The sequence below is a fragment of the Echinops telfairi genome, unplaced genomic scaffold, assembly GCF_000313985.2.
Source record: "Echinops telfairi isolate 266 unplaced genomic scaffold, ASM31398v2 ScPeMD7_3;HRSCAF=10, whole genome shotgun sequence".
NCBI lineage: Eukaryota > Metazoa > Chordata > Mammalia > Afrosoricida > Tenrecidae > Echinops > Echinops telfairi.
The window spans coordinates 26,463,329-26,486,810 of NW_022103899.1; the positions used below are offsets into that span (position 1 = coordinate 26,463,329).

Sequence of the window (23,482 nt, forward strand, 5' to 3'; positions counted from 1 at the left end):
GATTTAAATTCCCAACTTACACTGAGGCTGTTCAATGAACAGCTGCTTATGCCCACTCCTACTGGCAGTTCAGTACAAACAAGCCCCTCGAAGCTTAGTCTATCTCGGCTCCTAAAAGCGAGCAAGATAAAAGGAACTTCTCAGACATACGAGCAGCTTCATACAAGCAAGAAATGTATAGCTCCCTAGAAGTTCAGGTGGCGTAGTTACAAGTTGAACTGCTAACTACGAAGTCAGAAGTCAGAAGGTTGAAGCCACCAGCCACTCCATAGGAGTAAGACAAGGCTTTCTACTCCCATAAAGAGTTACAGTCTAGGAAACCCACAGGGGGTGTTTCACTCTGTCCAACAGGGTTGCTATAAATTGAACTCCACTTGATGGCAGTGAGTTGGGTTTTGACCTTGTTTTCCTTCAGGAGGAAAGGCACCTTGTTGGTATAGCGTGTTAAGTGCTGGGCTGCTGACCATAAAAGTGGCAGTTCAAACCCTCCCTAGCTGCTCTAAAGAAGAAAGTTGAAGGCGTTTGCTCCCATAGAGATTTACAGAATTGAAAACCCTGTGGAGCAGTTCTGCTGTGACAGTGTTGCTATGAGTTAGATTAACTTGATGACAGTGGGTGTTCCTTCTTGTATCTTCACTGGGTGGTCAGGGGTTCCTGTAATATTCCACACACCTGACCTCTCAATCTCAAATCTCAAAAAATTATGGGGTTTTTTTGTTTTTGTTTTTTCTCTTCAGAACTGGTCACCCAATCCGTTTTATTCTAGAGCGTGGGGATGACATGTTAATTACAGGAGGACGCCACCCACTTCTTGGGAAATACAAGGTAAGTAGATATGAAGGTCATTACAAATAAGATAGACAAATTAAGGGATTAACTGACTTTCAGTTTCAAATATCTGTAGATCTCCATACTTACCCACACATTACCCAGGCAATCAGATTGCTCTACCTTTTACATCACAAATACCACGACATTTCAGTCTGTCAAAGAGAGCTATTGATTCTCACCCAGAGATTTCTCAACTCAAATGTACAAACGTTGGAGTGATTTCCACAGCCTTATGGATTAGAACTATGTCTGTGGGAAGAGACAAGGAAGAAACGCAATATCAACAACTAAAACCAGGCCAGTGGCTGACTGTGGAACAGACCATCAATTTCTCATCGGTAACTTCAAGTTGAAGCTGAAGAAAATTAAAGTAAGTTCATAAGAGCAAAAGTATGATCTTGAATCTATCCCACCTGAATTTTGAGGACCTTTCAAGAATATATTTGAACACCAATGATGGAAGACCTGATGAGATGGGGGGGGGGCATCCATAGCATCATTAAGAAAGCAAAAGGTCATTAGAAAGAATATGTCAAAGAGGGTGTCAGAAGAGACCCTGAAACTTGCTCTTAATCATAGGTTAGCTAAGGCAAATGGAAGAAGCAATGAAGTCAAAGAGCTGAACAGAACATTTCAAAGGGCAGCTCAAAAAGACAAAATAAAATATGATAATGAAGTATGCAAAGACCTGAAGTTAGAAAACCAAAGAGGAAGAACAAGCTCAGCAGATCTGAAACTGAAAGAACTCAAGAGAAAAATTCAAGCCTCAAGTTGCAATAGTGAAGGATTTTATGGACAAAATAGTGAATAGTGCCGGAAACATTAAAAGAAGATGGAAAGAATGCACAGGCTCGCTGTCCCTGAAAGAAGTGGCCAACATTCTGCCATGTCCAAGCATAAAAACCATTGAAGAAGAATCCATGGGGCTAAAGAAAAAAGTTTAAGCTATACTGAAAGCATCAGCCAAACCAGTCTCCAGGAATAGATAGACTACCAAGTGAAGTGTTTCAACAGACTGAGGAAGCATCGGGGGCACTTACTGAACTTGCATGCCAGGAAATTAGGAGGACAGCTACTTGGCTAACTGACTGCTAGAAACCCATGGTTGTATACATTCCACAGAAAGATGACCCAACCGAATGCTCATATTATAGGACAATATCACTGATGTCACATGCAAGTATAATTTTGTGGAAGATGATCCCACAATGGTTGCAGCAGTATTTTGAAAGTCGGGAGTTGCCTGAAGTTTAGCCTGGCTTCAGAAGAGGACGTGGAACAAAGGATCTTACTGCTGATGTCCGATGGATCTTGGCTCAAAGCAGAGAATACTAGAAAGATGTTTGCTTGTCTTTTACTGGCTATGCGAAAGCATTTGACTGGGTGGATCATAACAAACTATGGATAATTTTGAGAAGAATGGGAATTCCAGAACACTTATTTATGTTCTTATAGAAGTTATGCATAGATCAAGAGGCAGTTGTATGAGCAGAACAAGAGAATACTGCATGGTTTGAGACTGGGAAAGGTCTGTGATGGGGTTATATCCTCTCACCATACTTGTTCAATTTGTAAGCTGAGCAAATCGTCAAATAAGCTGGTTAATATGAAGAAGATTGTGGCGCCAGGATTGGAGGAAGGCTTATAAACAAGCTGCCATATGTAGATGACACAACCTTGCTTACTAAAAGTGAGGAGGACTTGAAGCACTTGCTGATGAAAATCAAGGATTGCTGTGTTCGGTATGGATTCACCTCAATGTAAAGAAGACCATAAATCTTCTAACTGGACCAATAGGTAGCATCATGATACATGGAGAAAAGATTGAAGGATTTTGTCTTGCTGGGACCCACTGTTAATTCTCATGGAAGCAGCAGTCCCGAGACCAAATGGCACATTGCATTGGGTAAACCTGCTGCACCAGATCTTGTTAGAGTGTTGCAAAGCAGTTGCTTTGAGGAGTCAGGTGTGCCTGACACAGCCATGGTATTTTCAATGGCCTCATATGTACGCTTATGCATGTGAAAGTTGGACAGTGAATAAGGAAGACTGAAGAAGAATGGATGCTTCTGAACTGTGGTGCTGGTGAAGACTATTGAAAGTACTGTGGACTTCTAAAGGGACAAACAAGTCTCTTGGAAGAAGGGCAGACATAACGCTCCTTAGAGTCAAGGATGGCAAGACTTCATGTTACACGCATTAGACAGGTGGTCAGGAGAAGGGCATTTTGTTGGGTAAAGCAGAAGCGTATCCAAAGAGGGGAAGGCCCTCAATGAGATGGACAGACACAATGGCTGCAGAAATGGGACCCTGAGTAGAAAAACTTGTGAGGATGGCACAGCACCGAACAGTGTTTCTTTTTTTTTTTCCCCAAACAGTGTTTCATTCCGCTTGGTGTCCATATGGGTTGGAACTGACTCAATGGCACTGAACAACAGCAGAGGTAGAAACAAATCTTTGTTCCAATATCACCTGTCTAAGAAACTTCCCTGACCGAGCCGCCATTTCCTGCAGTCTGTTCCATCATCCATGTGTTGGTTAATGTCCAAGTGATGGAGATGCATGTTAAAAATGGAAGATTAGGAAAGAATTGTATCCCATTTGCACACAGGGGATTACTGGGGCACGGAAAGATCGCATGGCTTGCCCAAAGTTGTTCAGCTCGTAAATGGTGAAACCAGAGTTTAACCCAGGCATTCTGACTCACCAACCCACGCTCTTAATAGAACTAAAAAGGATCCCCGCTTGTATTCTTCAAATGCCCAGGCACAGCACCTGAACTTCACATGCTCACTGACATAAGTATCATTTATAATTCATAGGTGGGCTTTATGAACAATGGGAAGATTGAGGCAGCAGACATTGAATATCACATCAACGGAGGCTGCACACCAGATGAATCTGAAATGGTATGTGGGCTCAGCGTTCCAGTTATGTGGGGTGATGGAGTAAATGTGAGCTTGGTTTCTAAGAGCATTGCTTAAGAAGGTCTGTTGTCTATTCTGACTCATGCTCATCTTGTATGTGCTTCCAGTTGTGAACAAAGATGATTTGAGCACCTTGAGAACGCGACCTCTCTGCTGTGAGGCCGCCAGGGAGCTGCTGGGTTTCTCTGGTGCTTGAGACACTGTCACGGAGCATACTCAGCCCTCGTTTTCATTCGCTACTCTAGTCATGATGTGCCACCCCCAAACAAACAAACAAACAAACAAACACTTTGAGATCGCTTATTTCTATCCCTCTTCTTTTCCCACCTCCTCACCCTAGACAAGGCCAGTGGGGATCAAGAAATATAGTAAGTTAGTAAATCAAACTTTTTTAAAAAAAAGAAAGTTGATGCTGAGTCGATTTCAACCCTTGAGGTCACCACTGAGTAGAGTTTTCCAGGCTGTCACCATTCTCCCACCCAAATACGAGCCAGGACCGATCCTGCTTAGCTTCCAAGATCAGACAAGATCAGGTACATTCAAGGTGGTATGACCATAGACAAGGCTGCGTGGCCTTTCAAAAGCAGATTCCCAGATATTTCTTTCAAGACAATTCTTAGTGGGCTTAAATTTAATGACCTTTTGTTTATATTATCCAGGGACTCCTTAGTGAGCTGAATAGTGTCCTCCCAAAAGTTATCTCTAACTCCTCATACCTAGTACCTGTGGATGTAATCGTATTTGGAAATAGGGTCTTTGCAGACGTACTTAAGTTAAGAATCTTGGAATGAGATCATCCTGGATTTAGGATGGTCCCTACATCTAATAATGGTGTCCTTTTAAGAGAAGATAGAGGGACATTTGAGACACAGAAGGACCCAGAGGAAAAGCCAGGTGAAGATGAAGGTAGAGTTTGAAGAGTGGTCTACAAGCCAAAGAAAACTATCAGAAGCTCAGAGAGAGGCATGAATCAGGTTTTCCCTCTGTCCCCAGAAGGAGCTAATCATGCTGACACCCTGATTTCCAGAACACCAAAGAGAATTGTATTTATATTGTTTTTAAAGTCTTGTGGTGGTTTGTTACAGCGGCCATCAGAAACTAAACTAGGGAAGGACACACTGGCACCTGGAAGGAGAACAAAGGTTAGGTAGGACCCCTCCCATGCAAATCTCTCTTCTATTTATGCCAGGGGTAACTTAATTACATACACACTTCCCAGAATTTCCTCTCTCCCTGGAGCCCGAGCCTCATCTACAAAGCCTCTTGTTTCAAAATTACCCCAAGTCCCACACAAGGCTCCTTTCGTTCACAGTCTAATCCCCTTGACAATAGATGAAGACATCATTGACCTACTTGGCTCTTCTCCACCCCCCCACCAAATGTTTCTGCCTACTTAGAAGTTTCTGAATTAGTTTTCCTCTGGGCTCATCTCACTGGGAGATGCACCTTTGCTCCCTACCAAGTCCTAGAACAGAAAATCACAAGAGGTAGTTTTGGGGAGGGCCAAAATAAAAAAGGAATATTTAACACAAAAAATATATATACAGAAATAAATAAAGTAAAAAAACTGCTTCATGGGAGGGAGGAAACCCAAACCTCCAGATCCCTTGCCCTTCTAGTCTAAATATTAGCTAAAACAAGGAGGAAAAGTAAAGCTGAAGTGGATTTGGCGTCTCTAACGACATACAGGTTCATTTCAAACATGAAAAGAGAAAGACAGACAGCCACAGTCCACCTCACTTGCAGATGAGATAGATGGAAATATCACGACTCACCCAGCCGTGGCTTTACAACACCCAGAGCTGTGGTTTTAATGCTCAGAGTAAACATTTTCTAATCTAAGAAACCAGCGTGTGTTGGAATGTACGGGAAGAGGGGAGGCGTTGCTCTGCCCTCCAGAAAGCAGTCATGTGCCCTCTCTCCAAAACAAGGTTGGCCGGTTGGGCGTGCTTGTACCCATTGGGAACAGTTGGGTTTTCTCCTGTTTTCTGCACCGAAGTCAGACTCAGGGGGTTAGGAGCAAGGGGACAGTCCTGCTAAGCTATTGGCACAATGTACACTTTTTATTTGTTGGTTTTTAAACTTTTTATTTTTAATTGGGTAAAGGTTTTACAGAGAAAATCAGTTTTCTATTCAACGATTCATACATGTTTTGCGCTGTGTCATTAATTATCTCATTTCTTCTATGTGTTTCCCACTTCCATTCCTCCTCTGTTCCTAATCCTTCCTGCTTCCTGAATTTTGTCCTTGGATAAATGCTGCCCCTTTGATCTCAGAAAAATGGTTGAGTTTTCAAAGGAGTGTGCACCTCACTAGCTCTATCATTCCCTTAATAGGCTTATCTATTGTTTCTCTGAAAATCGAATAATGAGGGTGAGTCCTGTCCAGGCCTGCAGGGTGACTGAGGGCCGCAGTCTCAGGGATTCCAGTAAGCCTGATCTTGGTTTACGGCATTGCGTTCTGTCCCGAGTCTGTCTTCCACTCTACCGGAACCGTCTCCTGTGATCACTGTAAAAGCTATCGGCAGGGGTGGCCGGGCCGCATCTAGTTCTCCGGGTCTCGGAATCATGAAAGCGGAGGTCCGTGGAGCAGTCAGATCTTTTTGATCAGGCCGTTAACGGAAATTTTGGACTGTTCTTAAAACTTCATGACTTGTGTATGGCAAAGAAAGGGAAAACATCACAGAACAGATTCAATGGTTGGAAGTGTCTAGCTTAAGGGACAATAAAAGGCCAGAGTGCTCATGATAGCATTTTTTTTAGGGTGTTAGATTTTTTAATGCTAATATGAAGTTGTTAGCATGTCAAATACCGAACATTGATTAGTTTGCATTACAGTGACATTTCTCATCTACATATATAAGTACAGATACATAAATAAAATGCCTATAACTTAGTATGAATAGTTGGTCGCTCTAGTAGTTCGGAAACGTGGGAGGTCCCTCGTGGTAGTTGCCTGTGAGAAATGAATAGAGGAATACCTCTCCAAAGGGCTGGAATGTCTCCTGGCTGGAAGGGAAATTTGATGAGTGACCCATCAAATCCATTCTGACTCATCGTGACAGAGTGAAATTATGCCATCGGGTTTCCTTTGACGAGGCAGCTCACCAGGCCGTTCTGTCTGGTGTGGTGTGTGAGCAGCCGCCTTTAGTTAAGAGCTGAGAGCTGAACTGGTGCACCACTAGGACGCTTTAGAGGATTTGATTAGTGCCTGCGTAAGATGATATCAACCCAGAGTTCATTATGCTAATTCACTTTTCACCTGGGAATGTTTTTCAGGTAATAGAATACGCTTTGCTCAAACTGGAAAACGCTTATAAAATTCCCAATCTGCGTGTCCGAGGACGTGCCTGCAAGACCAATTTGCCATCCAATACAGCCTTCCGGGGCTTTGGGTTCCCCCAGGGAGCGTTTGTAACCGAAGTCTGGCTGGCCGCCGTGGCGGCCAAATGCAACCTGCCGCCGGAGAGGGTAACTTGAAAGCATTTGGTTCTTCACACACAAAAGTCCAGTCTTTCCGTGCTCAAAATCATGTGATCTCTAGCAGGTCTGATTCGCTTTCGGTGAAATTCTTAACTGGTGGATTCCAGAATAATCGAAAGGTTCATCTCTGCCACAGACTCGCTCTTGGTGGATCTTGTTGTGAAGTTTGGTCTTTTCCTCCACCAGGTTAGGGAGTTAAACATGTACAAAGCAATTGATAAGACCATTCACAAGCAAGAATTTGATCCAAAGAATTTGAGAAGATGCTGGGAGAAATGTCTGGAGAGCTCCTCCTACTATATCAGGAGAAAGGCTGCTGAGGAATTTAACCAGCAGCATTATTGGAAGAAAAGAGGACTTGCCATTATCCCCATGAAATTCTCCGTTGGGTTTCCAAAGTCATTTTATTATCAGGTAATTTTTTTTTTTTAAATCAGGTAATTTTGAGAAAGACTCTATCAAGTCTGCAAAAAAAAAAAATTCTTTTTCCCCAAGGGCTTTTATAAAAGATAAAGTGACATTGAGTTTTTAGGAACTCCAGAGGGTTTGACAGACCTATTTCTTTTGTGATGACAGTTGTGGTGCTATGGATTAAGGAATCATTACAGGTAAGGAGAGGCCAACAAGGAAAATTGATATTTAAAAATATACCACAGGTCTCATTTCAAAGGCCTTTTGAGGACTGCCTTAAATTGTGATGCTTTGTGTATCCCTCAAATACTGCTGCTGGGGTGTGTGCATCAGTTCTTCTTGCTCGGACTTCCGTACAGGCCAGCTCTGTTGGAATTGTCCATGTCCCTCTCGGCTATAAGCTACAAGCCAGCTTTAGCCAACTCTTGGTCCCTCTGCTAGGGCAGGGCAGCAATGCCGCTACGGATGGCTGAAGGGTGGGGGGGTGGTAGATGTGCGGGTTAATGAATGGTTGTGTAAAGGAGAAAGTGAAGCCATTTGAGACAGTATTTGTAATTTCCTCAAAACTGTTCTACTGACTCTGGGGGGGTGTTCCACTCTAAATTGCATGATCTTTTCTTTAAAGACACAGCAGAGTTTTGACAGTTGGGGAAATGATGAGGGCTTCGAAAAATTCATGGGGGGAAATGTGGTTCTCTTTTCAGTCTATTTTTCATGAACTTTCCGAATGCCTTCGTATGAAGAACACTCCGGCATTTCTGCCAGTGGTGCGTTGCTATTGTCGTCTGTAGATTTCCCGGAGAATGTATTTCCCCTCGCCAGTGTAGAAGTGTCCAGAGTACTGACTCTTTTGATAGGACAAAACCCAAACCAAAAAAAAAAAACTCACCCCTGTAGGACAGTCGAGCTGCCTGCAAGGCGTTTGAGGTTGTGACCCCTGGCAGGTGCAGATCTCCTCCTGCAGAGCGGGGAGACAGATAGGCTCACAGTGCAGACTTTCAGCTAGGCACCCAGCACTTAAAACGATGCCACCAGGGGCTCCTTTAGCAGTGCCTTCCAAGTCAAGCAAAAACAGTGTTAGCATTAGTGGGATTTTAGAAAAGAGTTGGTTTGTTTTAAATAATGGGTCCTATAAAAGTTGGTAATCTGGAATGTAAACCACAGGCTAGTTTACAATTTAAAAATTGTGTAAGGAAAAAAAATAATGTGTCTTGTAGACTCGATTAGAAGAGTCTTGGAAAAGAGATGAATATAGCTGAACATAAGCCCATGTTGAATGTCCCAGGGCCCTTGCCTATGAGCTGAGACTTTTGACAAGGCAGACCGCCTGCTTCGAGCACCAGTGTTCTCATGGGTGGGTCCCAGGAAAGGAAGCAACACAGAGCACTCAGTTGCTCCAGACTGGGTCCCTTTTAACAACTCCATCTCTCAGTTTGTATTTTGCTACTGGATGCTTTGTAAACCAAATCCTTACTTTGCAATCAATGGTTCAATTAACCAAGCCCAAAATCATGGCTGAAAGCAGTTATTAAGCTCAGGAAAAAAAACAGAGTACTTTAGCTTTTTTTTTTAATTATTAATATACATATATATCTTTTACATGCCTCAAGTTGCCTAATTCTGATCTGCCCTTAACTTCACGCCCTAAATCCCAGAATGACTGTACCTTCCCCTTGGCAAGAGATGTCTACTTACTCAAGATTATTCTCCACTCCCCAGTTAAGAGATGCTAATCTGGGATCAGAGATTCAGAAACCACACCTGGCAGAGCCTGTATCTTTTAAGGGAATTCCTAAGAAAATACCGAAATCTCCATGCTTCTAGGAAACTGGATAGCCACCCCTCAGAGCCCCATAGAAGACATTTTTGGACACCTGGCGTCTTAACACAAAACAGACAGATGGCTGCTTGAGTGCTTTCTTTCAAAGAAAACTTGCTTTAAAAAGGACCAATACTTCTTTCTTTATAAAAACAACCTTCCTGTGATCATCGATAAGGTGGCACCTCGGCGGCACAACAGTTCAGCATTTGACTGCTCACCAGCCCTCTGGAGAAAGAGGCAGCAGTCAGCTCCGTGCACATTTCAGCTTGGAAAACTGACCTCGTTCTACTCTCTGGTGGGGTCACTGAGAGTGGGGAGATGGCTTGGAGCACCCAACGACAATGTAGAAGCTGTATGTTTATTGTTATCCAAAAAAGTTGAAAACAATACAGCAAGTCCAAGGGAGAAAAATTAAAACCACCTGCCGGCCAGCATCCAGAGATACTGCCATCAATACTTCGTTTATCTCCCTTCGGATACTTCTGTGTGCACACGGACACATATGCTGTGTTAAATTTGTACAATTGGGCTCGTTTTATAAGTAGTTTAGTTCAGTTATAGGTTATACCTTAACAGGTGTATCTTTATTTCCTTTTGTTGGGGAGGGAGCAGGGAATGTGACCTTCTCCTCCCTGCACACCTTACAATCCCCACCCCCACCCCCAGGTATCTCAGGAACAGCCTGGTTTCCACCCTTCCATTTCTTTCTTTGTGTTCGTATGGGCATAAGAACACATTCAGACACAATTATGGGGGCTTGGTGGGTGACTCATTTCTACCTCGTAGAATAGTATTCCTCTCGTCTCCCACCTACCAGTGAATACCTCGTCCTCACCCGGGGAATGCCAGGGGCTGTTGGGTCAGTGCTGACTGATGGCCATGCCGTGGGAGTCCGAGTAGAAATGTGCTCCGCGGTTCCCGGCGGCTGCCTTTCGGCAGTAGGTCACCAGTCCTCCCGTCCTCAGCGCCCCTGGCATCTTTTGATTTGGCAACCAAGCCATTAACCACCTGCACCTCCCAGAGACCCTCAACAACTATCTTGACATAGTGCTCACCTGCCATATGAGAGGCCCACTCAAAGTATTCCATTGGGTGGTCTGCAGTATATTCATTGTTTGCAGCCATGATCACAATCTAATTTTAGAACATGTCACCGCTCCAAAAAGAAACCCCAACCCACTATCACTGCCAGGACAGGTGTCCAATGGAACATGCGCACACACACAAGAAAACCTTGCCAACATATAGGTAGGGTTGTTCATTGTTAGATGATGTTCATGTTAAGAGTGAAGAAATGTGAAAAATGATGTTAAGAAACATCATTTCTTAAACAAATGATGATACATGCATATGATGGAAAATCTATATATTAAAATGAATAAGGTGGGTTTATATATGCTGATGTATGTATCCAGCCATCAGTATGGATTACAACTCAATGTAAAGAGAACAAAAAGCCACACAACCTGACCGGTAGACAACATCGTGATAAATGGAGAAAAGACTGAAGTTGTCAGGGATTTCAGCTTGGTTGGATCCAGTCTCATCACTCATGGAAGCAGCAGTGAAGAAATCAGACAGCGTATGACACTGAATGGATATACTGGGCTTCGTTAAGACACTGAGGAAGGAGGTTGTCACTCTGAGGACTAAGGTGTGCCTGACTGAAGCCCAGGTATTTTAAACTGCCTGATCAGTGTGCGAAAGCTGGGAAATGACTCAGGAGAAGGGTCGAAGCATTTGAATTACGGTGTTGGTGGAAAATAGAGAGAGCATGATGGCCTTCCAGAAGGACAAACGATCTGTCTCGGAAGACGTACAGCCAGGATTCCTGCTCCTTGGAAGCAAGAGTGTTGAGACTTCAACTCATGAATTGAACACACGCTGTCAGGAGAGACCAGTCCCTGGGAAAGGGCGTCCTGCTCGGTAAAGCAGAGGGCAGCGGAAAGGAAGAAGCCCCTTCAGCACATCGGCTGACACAGTGGCTGCAACAATAAGCACAATGCAACAGGACTGGGGAGCGCATTGCTCTGCTGGTCTGTGAGTCAGCTCTGACTGGACAGCACCTACCAATAGCAGCATGGACACTGATATTTAACACAACCGAAGATAAGTTAAGCAGGGGAAAGACAAGGGGAGGACGGCGTCAATCGTGTTGCACTGTTGGTCAAATTTACTTTCCAAACGATGGCCGATTTAGTCCGTTCCAGAGGAAACTGCAAAGAGCAAAGGCTACGGTGGCTTGATTTTCCAGCGAGGCGCATGTGCGTACTCCTTTGTCTGCTTTTGATGCCCTCTGTGCCTTGGGGGTGTAAATTTCTCTCGTTTTAGAAGATCTTAGGATTGACATACTCTATATTACGAAACATCATCAGTGGAGTCTCGGGACACATACCATAAGCAAGCATGTACGTTTTTCTACAGTGAAGCATGATTAGCTATATTGAGATTTTCAGAAGGAAAAAAATAAAGTTATGACTCTTACCTCATCGGGTAAGCTTAGGCCTGGTTTTTTATACACCAAATTCGTTTTTAGGACTTTTGGAAATTCAGTATTGCAGGTAAGGGATTGTGTACCTAATTTAGTACCATTCATTTGTTTCCTTATAATAACAGAATGTATGTGACCCATGCTATGTGGGCCATCTTGCGTCACCGTTCCTCTGCCAATCTGTTGCACTGTGGTGGCTCACATGTTTTTGAGATGCTGGAAACGTTGCCACCATGGCGTCAAATGCCATCAAGGTCACCCATGGTAGATAGGTCTCAGTGGAGCTTCGAGACTAAGACCAGGAAGAAGGACATGACAATCTACTTCTGGAAACAATGGCCAGTGAAAACCGATGAACAGCAGTGGAACTTTGCCCAATGGCACGCTGGGAGATGAGCCTCTTAGGTCGACAGGCTCTGAAAATATGACGGAGGAAAAGCTTTGTGGTAAAGCGAAAGTTCTTCACATGACTTCCATCCATCTCTCCTCCATTCAAGGGATTGGATGGAACCATGCAAATAGGGTGTGTGAAAAGTGGAAGCCTGTGGTCAGTTTTCATGGCCATTCTTCTGCGAATGAGAGAGCCGTCTTAGAAGCAAGAACGGAGCAAAGTCTCAGGACCATCAAGGTAGAAGACCCACCTGTGGAGTGCTTTCAAAATCTCTGCCTGAAATGGCAGAGGCGCGGATTCCATGCCACGTGGAGACCAAGGGCCAAGGCAAGGAGACCAGGAGACAGTGCAGGGAAGCAGTGCGGGCACTAGGCGAGTGTGAGGCAGAGCGGCGGGCTGGTTTCTTGGCCCACATGGGGCAAAGCGGCTGAGGACCAGAGCGACTCGGATGCTGGCTGAGGAGCGGGCTTGCTGTGGACCGAGGACTGCGTCCTTATCCTGATCCTGGCTTGTGGTGATCTGTTAACTTCCCTAATAACCCCCATAAATGTGATTGTTGTCCGTGAGTTCTGTGTGGCCATTGCCACAGATTACTGAGTACAGCTTAAAAAACAAAAAAAAGGAGTATGTGAGAGGCACCTACTGGCATCCGATGGCGTAAACAAAGAAGAGGGACCCTGGCCATCAGCCTGGGGCTGGTGTGGACATGGACTCTCCTTTTCCCTCACATAGCCAGAAGAGGCCAGATGTGGCCTCCATGTCCTTTCCAGAAGCCTCCTCCTCAAAGTAGTCAGCCTTAATTATGGGGAGGAAGTAAAGCTTTGGGGGACTTTCATTGGCTGATGTGGCACTACTCAAAATGAGAAGGAGCTGCAGACATCCATTAGTAGCCAATAATGTGGTGTATAAAATATATTTTTAGGAAAATTAGAAGGTATAAAATACGCAACGGAATGCTTGAAAATCAACATCCTAAGTGAACTGCAATAAACTGGCCGTGGCATTTTGAAGTGATCTCTTATGGCAGAAAAGACAGTGTCAAAATGAATTTTCACGATCTGTACTGAAATACAGAAGCCCCAGTGGCCTTGTGAGGACACATTGGGCTGCGATCCACCAGCAGCTCTGTGGAAAAAACACTGGGCTTTCTACTCCCATAAACCGTTTCGGTGTCAGAAACCCACAGCAGGTCGCTCAGAGTCAGCACTGACTTGATGGCATCAAGTTTGGTTTGGGCTTTTATCTCGAAATACAATGTGGGCAGAGATAGGATGAGATCCATGCACCTACCAGGAACACCAGCTAGCAATGACGATTATTCATATTTACACACCAAACCATTCATGTCAAAGATGAAGAAACTGGAGAGTCTTATCAGCTTTTGCAATTTGAAATTGATCAAAGATGAAATCAAGCGGTATTGATCTTTGCGATGTACAATTTGAAAACAAAGGAGGATCTCACTGTCATTGAGTCTATTCGGACTCAGTTTCCCTCTGCGTCAGGGTCGAGCCGCCACTGTGAATTTCTGAGGCTGTAAGTCCTTATGGGAGTAGGAAGTCTCATCTTCCTCTCTAGGAGCTGCTGATGGTTTCAAACTGCTGACCCTGCAGTTAGCAGTCCAATGCTTAACCCCGACTCCACCACAGATCTAAAGAAGCATTCGTGAGTGGAAAAGCAGGCCTTGGTGATGGAAACTATGATGGAGATTACATGATAAACTCTTGGCAAGACCAACCATGGGCTCAAACATAGCACTGGTTGTGAATATGGCCCAGAATCAGGACCAGCTGGGTTCTGATCGGTCACTATAACCTGAAACTGGGTAGAGATGAAGACATGTCCTTATACTTTGCTGTATTTTTTCAGTGCTATAAAAAATAAACATTTGCCAATTCAATATTTTTCACTTGTAAATTCCATAAAACTAACTACGTTATCACCAATTTCTGTCACCGAATTTTCTATCCTCCTAAATAAAAGTTGAATGTTACTTACATGATGTACCCCCTGGATACTACCCCTTGGTATGTGTGTGTGTGTGCGTGTGTGTGTGTGTGTGTGTGTGTGTGTGTGTGTGTGTGTGTGTAATCTCGGCTTACTAGAGGCAATTGAGGGGAATATACTTAGCGTATTTAGATAAAGGTGAATGAACTCCCTTGTATTTATCAGTCCTCTCATGGGACCTAAGAGCAAAGAAAGTTGGGATTCAAAACAGCAATGAGCGCTCAATGCAACAGGGTTGCTCCCAATGTGGGTCAATGTCCATTGATTTCCAGAGGAGGAGACACGGGGTGAGGAGCTCTCCTCCTTGAACGTCCCCTCAAACTAGGAAAGATACAGAAACAAGGACAAGGGCCAACAGGCATTCATAATGTAGCTGAATTCAGCTGTTGTTGCATACTATGAAGTTGGTTTTGACTCACCGCCACCCGGTTAATACCACTAGGTAATGCTGCAAAAAACAAACAAATAAAAAAAGTGAAATAATTACAGCTAAATGTTAACAATAAAATATGCATAAAGCTTGAACCCAGTTTTCATGAAATGCCACTTTTATCATTTCTAGGTGACCTAAGTCTTTTGATGAACTAAGTTCTCCTATATCTGTTTTAACGGTAAACTGTGGCTTTTGGAATTTCACTTGTCACTGCCTCTGCCACTATCACTGTTGTTATGGCAAACAACAACATCAAAAACATTTCTAATTTTATTTCCAGGCAGCTGCTCTAGTTCACATCTACACGGATGGGTCTGTGCTGGTTGCTCATGGTGGAGTTGAATTGGGACAAGGTATTAACACCAAGATGATACAGGTGAGAAAGGTTGTTTCTGCTTGGCTGTTGACCAACATTAGACTACATGGAGGAGTCCCAGACCTTGTTTTCTACTATTAATCTTTAGGTATTGTGACCCAATGACCAAAATTGCCCACACATGTCCCTAGAGGTCACTCTGGATTACCCAGAAATGAGCCAACTGGCACCCAGGGTGCAGGGAGGCTCACCTCCTTTAGTGATAGAGGCTACAGCAAAAAGCAATCTCCCAAGGCGCCAGAGCCTTTTCCTGCCCTTTTCCTCTACAGGTGAGGCTCTAACTTCCCTGGAGCCCAAAATGCAAGTTCTGTCAGTATTCCTGGAAAAGTCCTGACTATAATTCAGACTTCCTAGTTCCACACAACCTGTTGATTCCACACTCAACAAATCCACATCCTCAAGCTCACCCTATAAAAAGGAGTTCCCCCTCTAGCATGGGGATCCATGTTCACGTCCAGCAGAGTGTGCAGCCCCAGCAGGTAATAAAAGAATGGGAATCTGTCCTTTCTCTTCCCTTCCTAACATGCAGTTGGGGAAGAGTCCTCACTCCCCAGGGAAGCCTGTTTTTAACCCCATGCCGTGTGGCAACGTGAGATTTCCCCGGAACCCTCCTATGAGAACTTTGATTTTAAAGAAGGTGAAAACTCTTGGCACGTTTTGGTTTGCTGGTAGAAGTCTCCCTCACCAATAGATTATGAATCTCCTTATCGCTTTGTAAAAGAGGGGAGGAAAGTCTTTACTAATAGCTTTACATTATTGTCCCATTTTCACTTTGACCCACACATTCTGTCTGCTTGTTTTGTGCACAGGTGGCCAGCCGTGAATTAAAGATACCCATGTCTTACATACACCTTGGTGAGATGAACACTGTGACAGTGCCCAACACAATAGGCACAGGAGGATCCACAGGTGCAGATGTCAATGGAAAAGCCGTGCAGGTGATGACTTTACTGGCTTCCCTGGTGTAGTGGTTATGCATTGCACTGTGGTCTATAAGGTCAGCAGTTTGAAACCACCAGCCACCTTTTTAAAAAAATATTTTTATTGGGGGCTCTTACAGCTCTTATAACAATCCATATATCAATTGTATCAATCACATTTGTGCATATTTTACCATCATCATTTTCAAAACATTCTCTTTTCACCAGAGCCCCCAGAATCAGATCTTCTTTTCTCCTCCTTCCCCCACGCTCTCCCCTTGCGACCCCTTGATAAATTATAAATAATTGTTATTTTCATATCTTACACCATCTGCTGTCTCTCTTCACCCATGTTTCTGTTGTTCATCCCCCTCAGTGTGTGTGTATGGGGGGGTGTTATACGTTGATCATTGCAATTGGTCCCCCCTTTCTCCCCACTCTCCCTCCACCTTCCCCCTACCCTGATGGTATCACTACTCCCATTATTGTTCCTGAGGGACTTATCTGTCCTGAATTCCGGTTGTCAAGAGCTCTTACCTGTACCAATATACACGCTCCAGCCTAGCCAGATTTGTATGGTAGAACCGGGTCATGATAGTGGTGGGGAGAGAGCATTAAAGAACTAGAAGAATGCTATGCGTTTCATTAGTGCTATACTGCACCCTGGCTGACTCATTCCTTCCTTGTAACCCTTCCGTGAGGGGATGTCCAATTTTCTACAGATGGGCTTTGGGTCTCCACTCTGACCCTCCTCGTTCACACCAATGTGATTGTTTTGTGTCTTCTGATGCCTGATACCTGATGCTGTCCATACCTGGTGATGATCACACAGGCTGGTGTGCTTCTTCCATGTGGGCTTTGTTACCACCAGCCACTCTTTTTTTCCTAAACATTTTATTGGGGGCTCATACAACTCTTATCACAATCCATACCTACATCAATTGTATAAAGCACATTTGTACATTCATTACCCTCATCTTTCTCAAAACATTTGCTTTCCACTTAAGCCCCTGGCATCAGCTCCTCATTTTCCCCCCTCCCTGCCCGCTCCCCACTCCTTCATGAACCCTCAATAATTTATAAATTATTATTTTTGTCATACCTTACACTGTCCAATGTCTCCCTTCACCCACTTATCTGTTGTCCATCCCCCAGGGAAGAGGATATATGTAGATCCTTGTAATCGGTTCCCCCTCTCTACCCCACATCCCCTCCACCCTCCTGGTATCACCACTCACACCACTGGTCCTGAAGGGATCATCTGTCCTGGATTCCCTGTGTTTCCAGTTCTTATCTGTACCAGTGTATATCCTCTGGTGTAGCCAGATTTGTAAGGTAGAATTGGGATCATGATAGTGGGGGAAGGAAGCATTTAGGAACTAGGGGAAAGTTGTATGTTTCATCATTGCTACACTACACCCTGACTGACTCATCTTCTCCCTGCGACCCTTCTGTAAGGGGATGTCCAATTGCCTACAGATGGGCTTTAGGTCCCTACCCGGCACTCCCCCTCATTGACAATGATATGATTTTTTGTTCTTTGATGCCTGATACCTGATCCCTTCGGCATCTCATAATCACACAGGCTGGTGTGTTTCTTCCATGTGGGCTTTGTTGCTTCTCAGCTAGATGGCCGCTTGTTTATCTTCAAGGCTTTAAGACCCCAGAAGCTATATCTTTTGGTAGCTGGGCACCATCAGCTTTCTTCACCACAACTGCTTATGCACCCATTTGTCTTCAGTGATCATATCATGGAGATGAGCACACAATGATATGATTTTTCATTCTTCGATGCCTGACAACTGATCCCTTTGGCACCTCGTGAGCACGCAGGCTGCCACCAGCCACTCTTGTGGGAGAACGATGGGACTTTCTACTCTCATAAAGAGTTATAGTTTCAGAATCCCACAGGGACAGGGCTACCCTGTCTGGTCGGGTCACTATGAGTTGACATTGACCCAATGGCAGTGAGAAACTTCTTTTAAATGTCAGCCTCCTTTTCCTCCGTTCTAGTCTAGAGAATTCTTCCCATTGTTTTTTCACATGGGCATTGCGCATAATAGAGTAAAACACCCTCTTGTTGTGTTTCTCTGTTCCACCTGAAAGAGTAGGCCTCAGATATTATTTAGCAGCATAAATTATGTTTTACCTTTAAAAAAAAAAAAAAGGTGTTTTAAGAACATATTCTCAAAACCAAAGCTTCCCAAAGGTAAAAACCCCTACTTCTCTCCTGAAAGATTATTTGCAGTACTGCCCATTCATCCCCAGCCTGGCCATGGAATCCCACAGGAGGAAGGCAACACAGGGAAAATCCTCAGAGGGAGTGTCTGTTGAACTCTGTATTAACAAGCAAGGAAGTTATCTCTTTGAAGCTTTCAAATGTACATTGGCACAACTTCTCTATCTTTGTCATATCACTCTCTGTGCCCAAGTAGAGCAGTTTTAACAAACGCTACGTGAAAGACCTCCTCAGGCAAGAAGAAAGATGGCCCAACAGCTCTTTCAATGGCATAGAGAGAAATTATATTGAGTGTCTGGGGATGGGAAGAAGGCAAGTGCAACGTGGGAGAGATCTCTCTAGTTCAATCAGCTGAACTTCAATGTCAATGCCAAGAGTAAATTATTCAATAGCTGGTAACTTTATTAACATATGTATTGTGACCATTTCTTAACAACGCATCATGGGTGCACCTAGAATGAAAGAAAATAATGAGCTCTCTAATTTTATACTTAATATTGGAAACAACTGCCAAGGTAGATTGTAGGGTGACTATATCACCCACACCAGGGTACTTTGGTGATTAAAAGAAGCCATTGATGTTAATGCAAACACTACCAGTGTAAGCGGGGACGGCCCTGGGCAAAGTCCTAGATTTGTCCTAGAGTTGGTGTCTCCATGTCATGGGTGAGGGCACCACGATGTGGGGAGTGCCAGGCACTCCTATACGGGCAAAGCAGCAGAGCCGTCCTCCAACCCGACGTGCCGTTCTCTGTGCCCGATCTAGGACCAGCTCTGAAGCTCATTGTCCTTCATAATGGTTCTCCTAGTCTGTCAAAGTAGGCGGCCGATCTGGACAGGAGCCTTTAAACAGTTCCAGTCTCAGAAACTCACAGGGGCCGTTGAGTCCTCTCCTGCAGGGTTGTTGTGAGTCAGCATCAACCCGATGGCAGTGAGGTTGGTTGGTTTTACACATCAAGCGTGTAAATCCAAAGCTGGTTAGGTTGAACTAAGCGAATGAGAATTGCATTCTGTCTTGCTTCCTCGAGGGTTCTCACCAGACCTTCTGAAGCAGCTCTCAAAGTCCCGATTCAGCTCATGACTGCAGGGAACACCAAGACCTTGACTAGATATGGAGACAAACCAAACGATGGTGGTGGTGGTGGTGGTGGTGTTAGGTGCCGTGGTGTACAACAGAAGGAAACCCTGCTTGGAGTGAGTGGGAGGAATGGTTAGTATAAGGCGATAAACGTGATTGCGCTTGAATTTGGGGACACTCCTGTCCTTTTCCACCTGCAGAATGCTTGTCAGACTCTGCTGAGACGCCTGGAACCCATCATCAGCCAAAGTCCTCAAGGCTCCTGGGAGGAGTGGGTGAGTACCACGTGGTCACGACACCTGCACAGCCCCTTGGAACTGCTCGGTAGAGACACTTGACCTATCGTAGCTTAGTCCCCTACCGCTTCCTCTCTGCCCTGAACAGCACAGAGCAGTGATTCTCAGTCTTTAATTAACAGATGAATCACCTGGCATCTTGTTAAAATACAGAATCTGATTTGTTGTCATAGGTGTGGGAAATAGCCTGGGAGTCTACACTTCTATCAAGCTCCTATGCAATGCTCGAGCCTAGCGGCTGGGCCACACTTTGAGTAGCAAACATATACTCACATCAACTATACATCTCACAACCAGGTATGACTGAGCAGAAATGGCCAGTTCAGCTAGACATCTATATCCAACCTGAAACAGTAGATCAGAGGTATTAACTGCTATTCTCATTTAAATGCACACACTGTGTGTGTGTGTGTGTGTGTGTACACGCATGCATGCACACGTGCATGTGGCTATTAGGAAAAGAAGGAAGAACCTATACCATTTAGTCCACATTGAAAATATAAAGGAAAATGAAACAATACACTGAAAGGGAGTTCTTGCATGAGAAGCTGCTATCATAGATAAGGTTTTGAAAAATTCTTTCCGTAAAGGCTATTTTCCATGCACACATTTTGGACATTCATGGGGGGACTGAATGGGTATTTTCTGGGTGGTAATCCTTGCTCTTTCCATAATAAAACAGGACCTTGCGATAAGTCTGAGAGAGAGGAAGTTATGAAAACACTCAGGATGCAGTGATGGGCAGACCCACTGTCAGAACATGCGTTATCTACCAAAGTAACTTCTGAAACCTGTATATATGTTCCAGCCATAGCTGGAGCTCCAACTGAGGCCCAATTCCCCGTATATGGGACAGGGAGACGGAGAACTTTTATAAGACTTTGTTTGAGGGCTTGTATCTAAATCTCTACAGATTTTGACCTTTGCCACTTTTCCATTTATTCTTTAGACAGAGCTACCAAAACTGAACTTTGCCCTCCAGGGAAGCTGGCAATGCCAGTTCTGCATCTTGAGCTTGTGTCAAATCCCACGTGGGCATCAGATGTGCTATTCTTTCAGCAAGATAATATTCCCAATACTAATTTGTTTTTTAAAAAGCATGGCAACTACAAAATGGTTGTTTCCCATATTTTTGTTTGCTCCATTTTGTATCTGTCCTTTGAAAGCAATTCCTCTTTTTCAGGTCAATGAAGCTTTTACTCAAAGCATTAGTCTCTCAGCCACTGGATATTTTAGGTAAGGGGCATTGAATAATTTCCTCAAATTATCCCCTTTTGGTATTTAGAAGGTAAGCTTGGAAATGTTGCACCCAATTGCTTATGTCTTTAATATTGTCCATTATTAACTTTTAAATATAATTTCCCCTAAAGAGTTTTCATTTTAGAAAGAAATATGATTTTTTTGCAGCTATATTATTATGAATAGAAGGAAGACAAATTGTAGATGAGTCCCACACTGCTATACATGTGATTCCTTGTTCCACATAAGCCAACCACGGGTTTACGAATTCAATGTTAATGGTCCTGTGCATGGTGTGGACAGGTAAGGATAGAAGGATCTTGCAAAACTTTTAATGCTGCCCAGAAAGCTTTTAGCACTTACACATTTTAGTCTTTGATACCTCCCCTCCCAATTATTCAGTAGTGTGTGTGTGTGTGTGTGTGTGTGTGTGTGTGTAGCTTTCGCTGCTTTTTATTATTTCTTGCTTTCTAGAAATTTTGCCCCAAACCCTGTCTTCTGGGGCCTGATTTTCTTCCAAATGAGTCTTGGTTATAGAAGGTGTGAGTTGAGCAAACATCCGCAGACAAACAGTGAGGGGAGCTGATCAGAGGACTACATCAGACTAGAGCTTGTCCAAGCCGGTGGCAGGTAGCTTCCACAATCAGAAACTTAACTTGCTCTTAACCAGATGGGCATGTATGGCCCAGCTCTTGGGCTTACTGGGAAGACACTGTGGCTTTTCTGGGGATATTTCTAAAGGTCTTGCGGAGTCTCTGTTCCCGTGCCAATGACCATCACAATGATCAGATTGCATCGTTTACTTCCTTCCTTTCCCAATGAGTCTGCATTGCGATCTCGTTGTTCCTTCCTTACTTCTTGCCTCATTGAAGAACACTTTCTTCCTTCCAAGACTGATCCTTGGCCTTTGCGATGGTCCTTTCCTGACCCGTTCCCTTCAGAGACTTTGTTCCCGCAATGACCTCCTTTGCTTGCATCTTTCCCATGGCTTATGAACTCTCTCTCACGACTATGTTCAACTTGCCCTGGCCCGTTCAAAATCAACAAGCAAATTCACACAACAAAAGTAAGTAAAGACTGTCACTCATTCTAGTCAGCTGTGGTTTCACTTCACCTTTCCTTTGCCCACCAATTTTTAAAAAATCATTTTTATTGGGGGCTCTTACAACTCATCACAATCCATACATCCACTGTGACAAGCACATTGGTATATATGTCGCCATCATCCTTTTCAAAACATTTTCTTTCTACTTGAGCCCTTGGTATCAGCTCCTCATTTTTTCCTTGCCACCCCCCACCCTCCCTACCTCATGAACCCTTGATAATTTATAAATTATTATTATTTTGTCATATCTTGCACTGACCACTGTCTCCCTTCACACACATTTCTGTTGTTCATCCCCCTTGTGAGGGGGGATGTTATACATCAATCATTGTTATAAATTCCCTCTTTCTCCCCCACCTTACCCCTACCCTCATGGTATCGCTACTCCCATTACTGTTCCTCATGGGGTTATCTGTCCTGGATTCTGTGTGTCCAGAGCTCTTAGTTGTACCAGTGTACATGCTCTGATCTTGCTAGATTTGTAAGGTAGAACTGGGGTCATGATAGTCGGGGCAGGGGGTTGGGGGGAGGAAGCATTAAAGAACTAGAGGAAAGTTGTATGTTTCATTAAAAAACTAGAGGGAAGTTGTATGTTTCATCAGTGTTATACTGCACCCTGTTTGGCTCATTCCTTCCTTGTGGCCTTCTGTGAGGGGATGACTAATTGTCTTCAGGTGGGTTTGGGGTCTCTACTCCACCCACCCCACCCCACCTCGTTCACATCAATATGATTGCTTGTTCTGGGTCTTCTGATGCCTAATACCTGATCCCATCAACACCTCATGATCAACAGGCCTCCCACCCAATTTTAAAGGTAATTCTAATTCAGCTGCCTCAAATTACCCCGCATTCTCACTTCTTAATCCATGCAAAATGCTACCTCTTGACGCCAGTCATTCACTTCACAAAGTATTTTCCACTCAACTGTTCTTTATAAGTGCTGTAACTAAACTTACTGTAGACTTATAAGTGAGGGGGCCTTGGTGGTTCAGTGGTAGAATTCTCACCTTCCCTTCAGAAGACTAGAGTTCAATTCCTGGCCGGCGCATCTCACACATCCATCTGTCGGTGGAACGCTGCATGTTGCCATGGGCCTGAAGAGGTATCACGGAGCTTCTAGACTAAGAAAGACTAAGAAGGAAGGCCTGGCCATCTACTTCCAAAATCAACCACTGAAAGCCCTCTGGATTGGGGCCAGCCCCAATCCCAACTACGTGGACACCTGTCCTCCCCCCAGAAGAATGTATTTCAGAGGACAGCACTGAAGCTGCACCTCAGGGAGCGGGACATGTCTGATCAGAGCACACAGGAGCAAATGAAAGGGGAGGAAGAGAGAGTGGAGCACATCCTGGCCCACCCAGCCTGGAGGACGATATCCCTGCTCAGAGCAGCCAATGCACAGAGACCATATGGTCGGCCCCACTATGAGACACA

The 23,482-nt window shown here is 44.2% G+C and overlaps 1 protein-coding gene across 3 annotated transcripts in view; it reads left to right on the forward strand.

Annotated features, from left to right (window-relative positions):
- Positions 1 to 23,482, forward strand: part of LOC101662647 (aldehyde oxidase 3-like) — a 121,978-nt gene that overhangs the window by 64,572 nt on the left and 33,924 nt on the right. For 2 of the 3 annotated variants that reach the window (XM_045294882.1, XM_045294886.1), the window contains 8 exons: positions 738 to 825; positions 3,654 to 3,740; positions 7,037 to 7,228; positions 7,427 to 7,654; positions 15,076 to 15,171; positions 15,981 to 16,109; positions 19,609 to 19,683; positions 20,888 to 20,940. In XM_045294882.1, coding sequence (XP_045150817.1) covers positions 738 to 825; positions 3,654 to 3,740; positions 7,037 to 7,228; positions 7,427 to 7,654; positions 15,076 to 15,171; positions 15,981 to 16,109; positions 19,609 to 19,683; positions 20,888 to 20,940 — 948 coding nt within the window. The remainder of the gene's footprint in view (positions 1 to 737; positions 826 to 3,653; positions 3,741 to 7,036; positions 7,229 to 7,426; positions 7,655 to 15,075; positions 15,172 to 15,980; positions 16,110 to 19,608; positions 19,684 to 20,887; positions 20,941 to 23,482) is intronic. The other variant, XM_045294889.1, reaches the window with a different exon arrangement.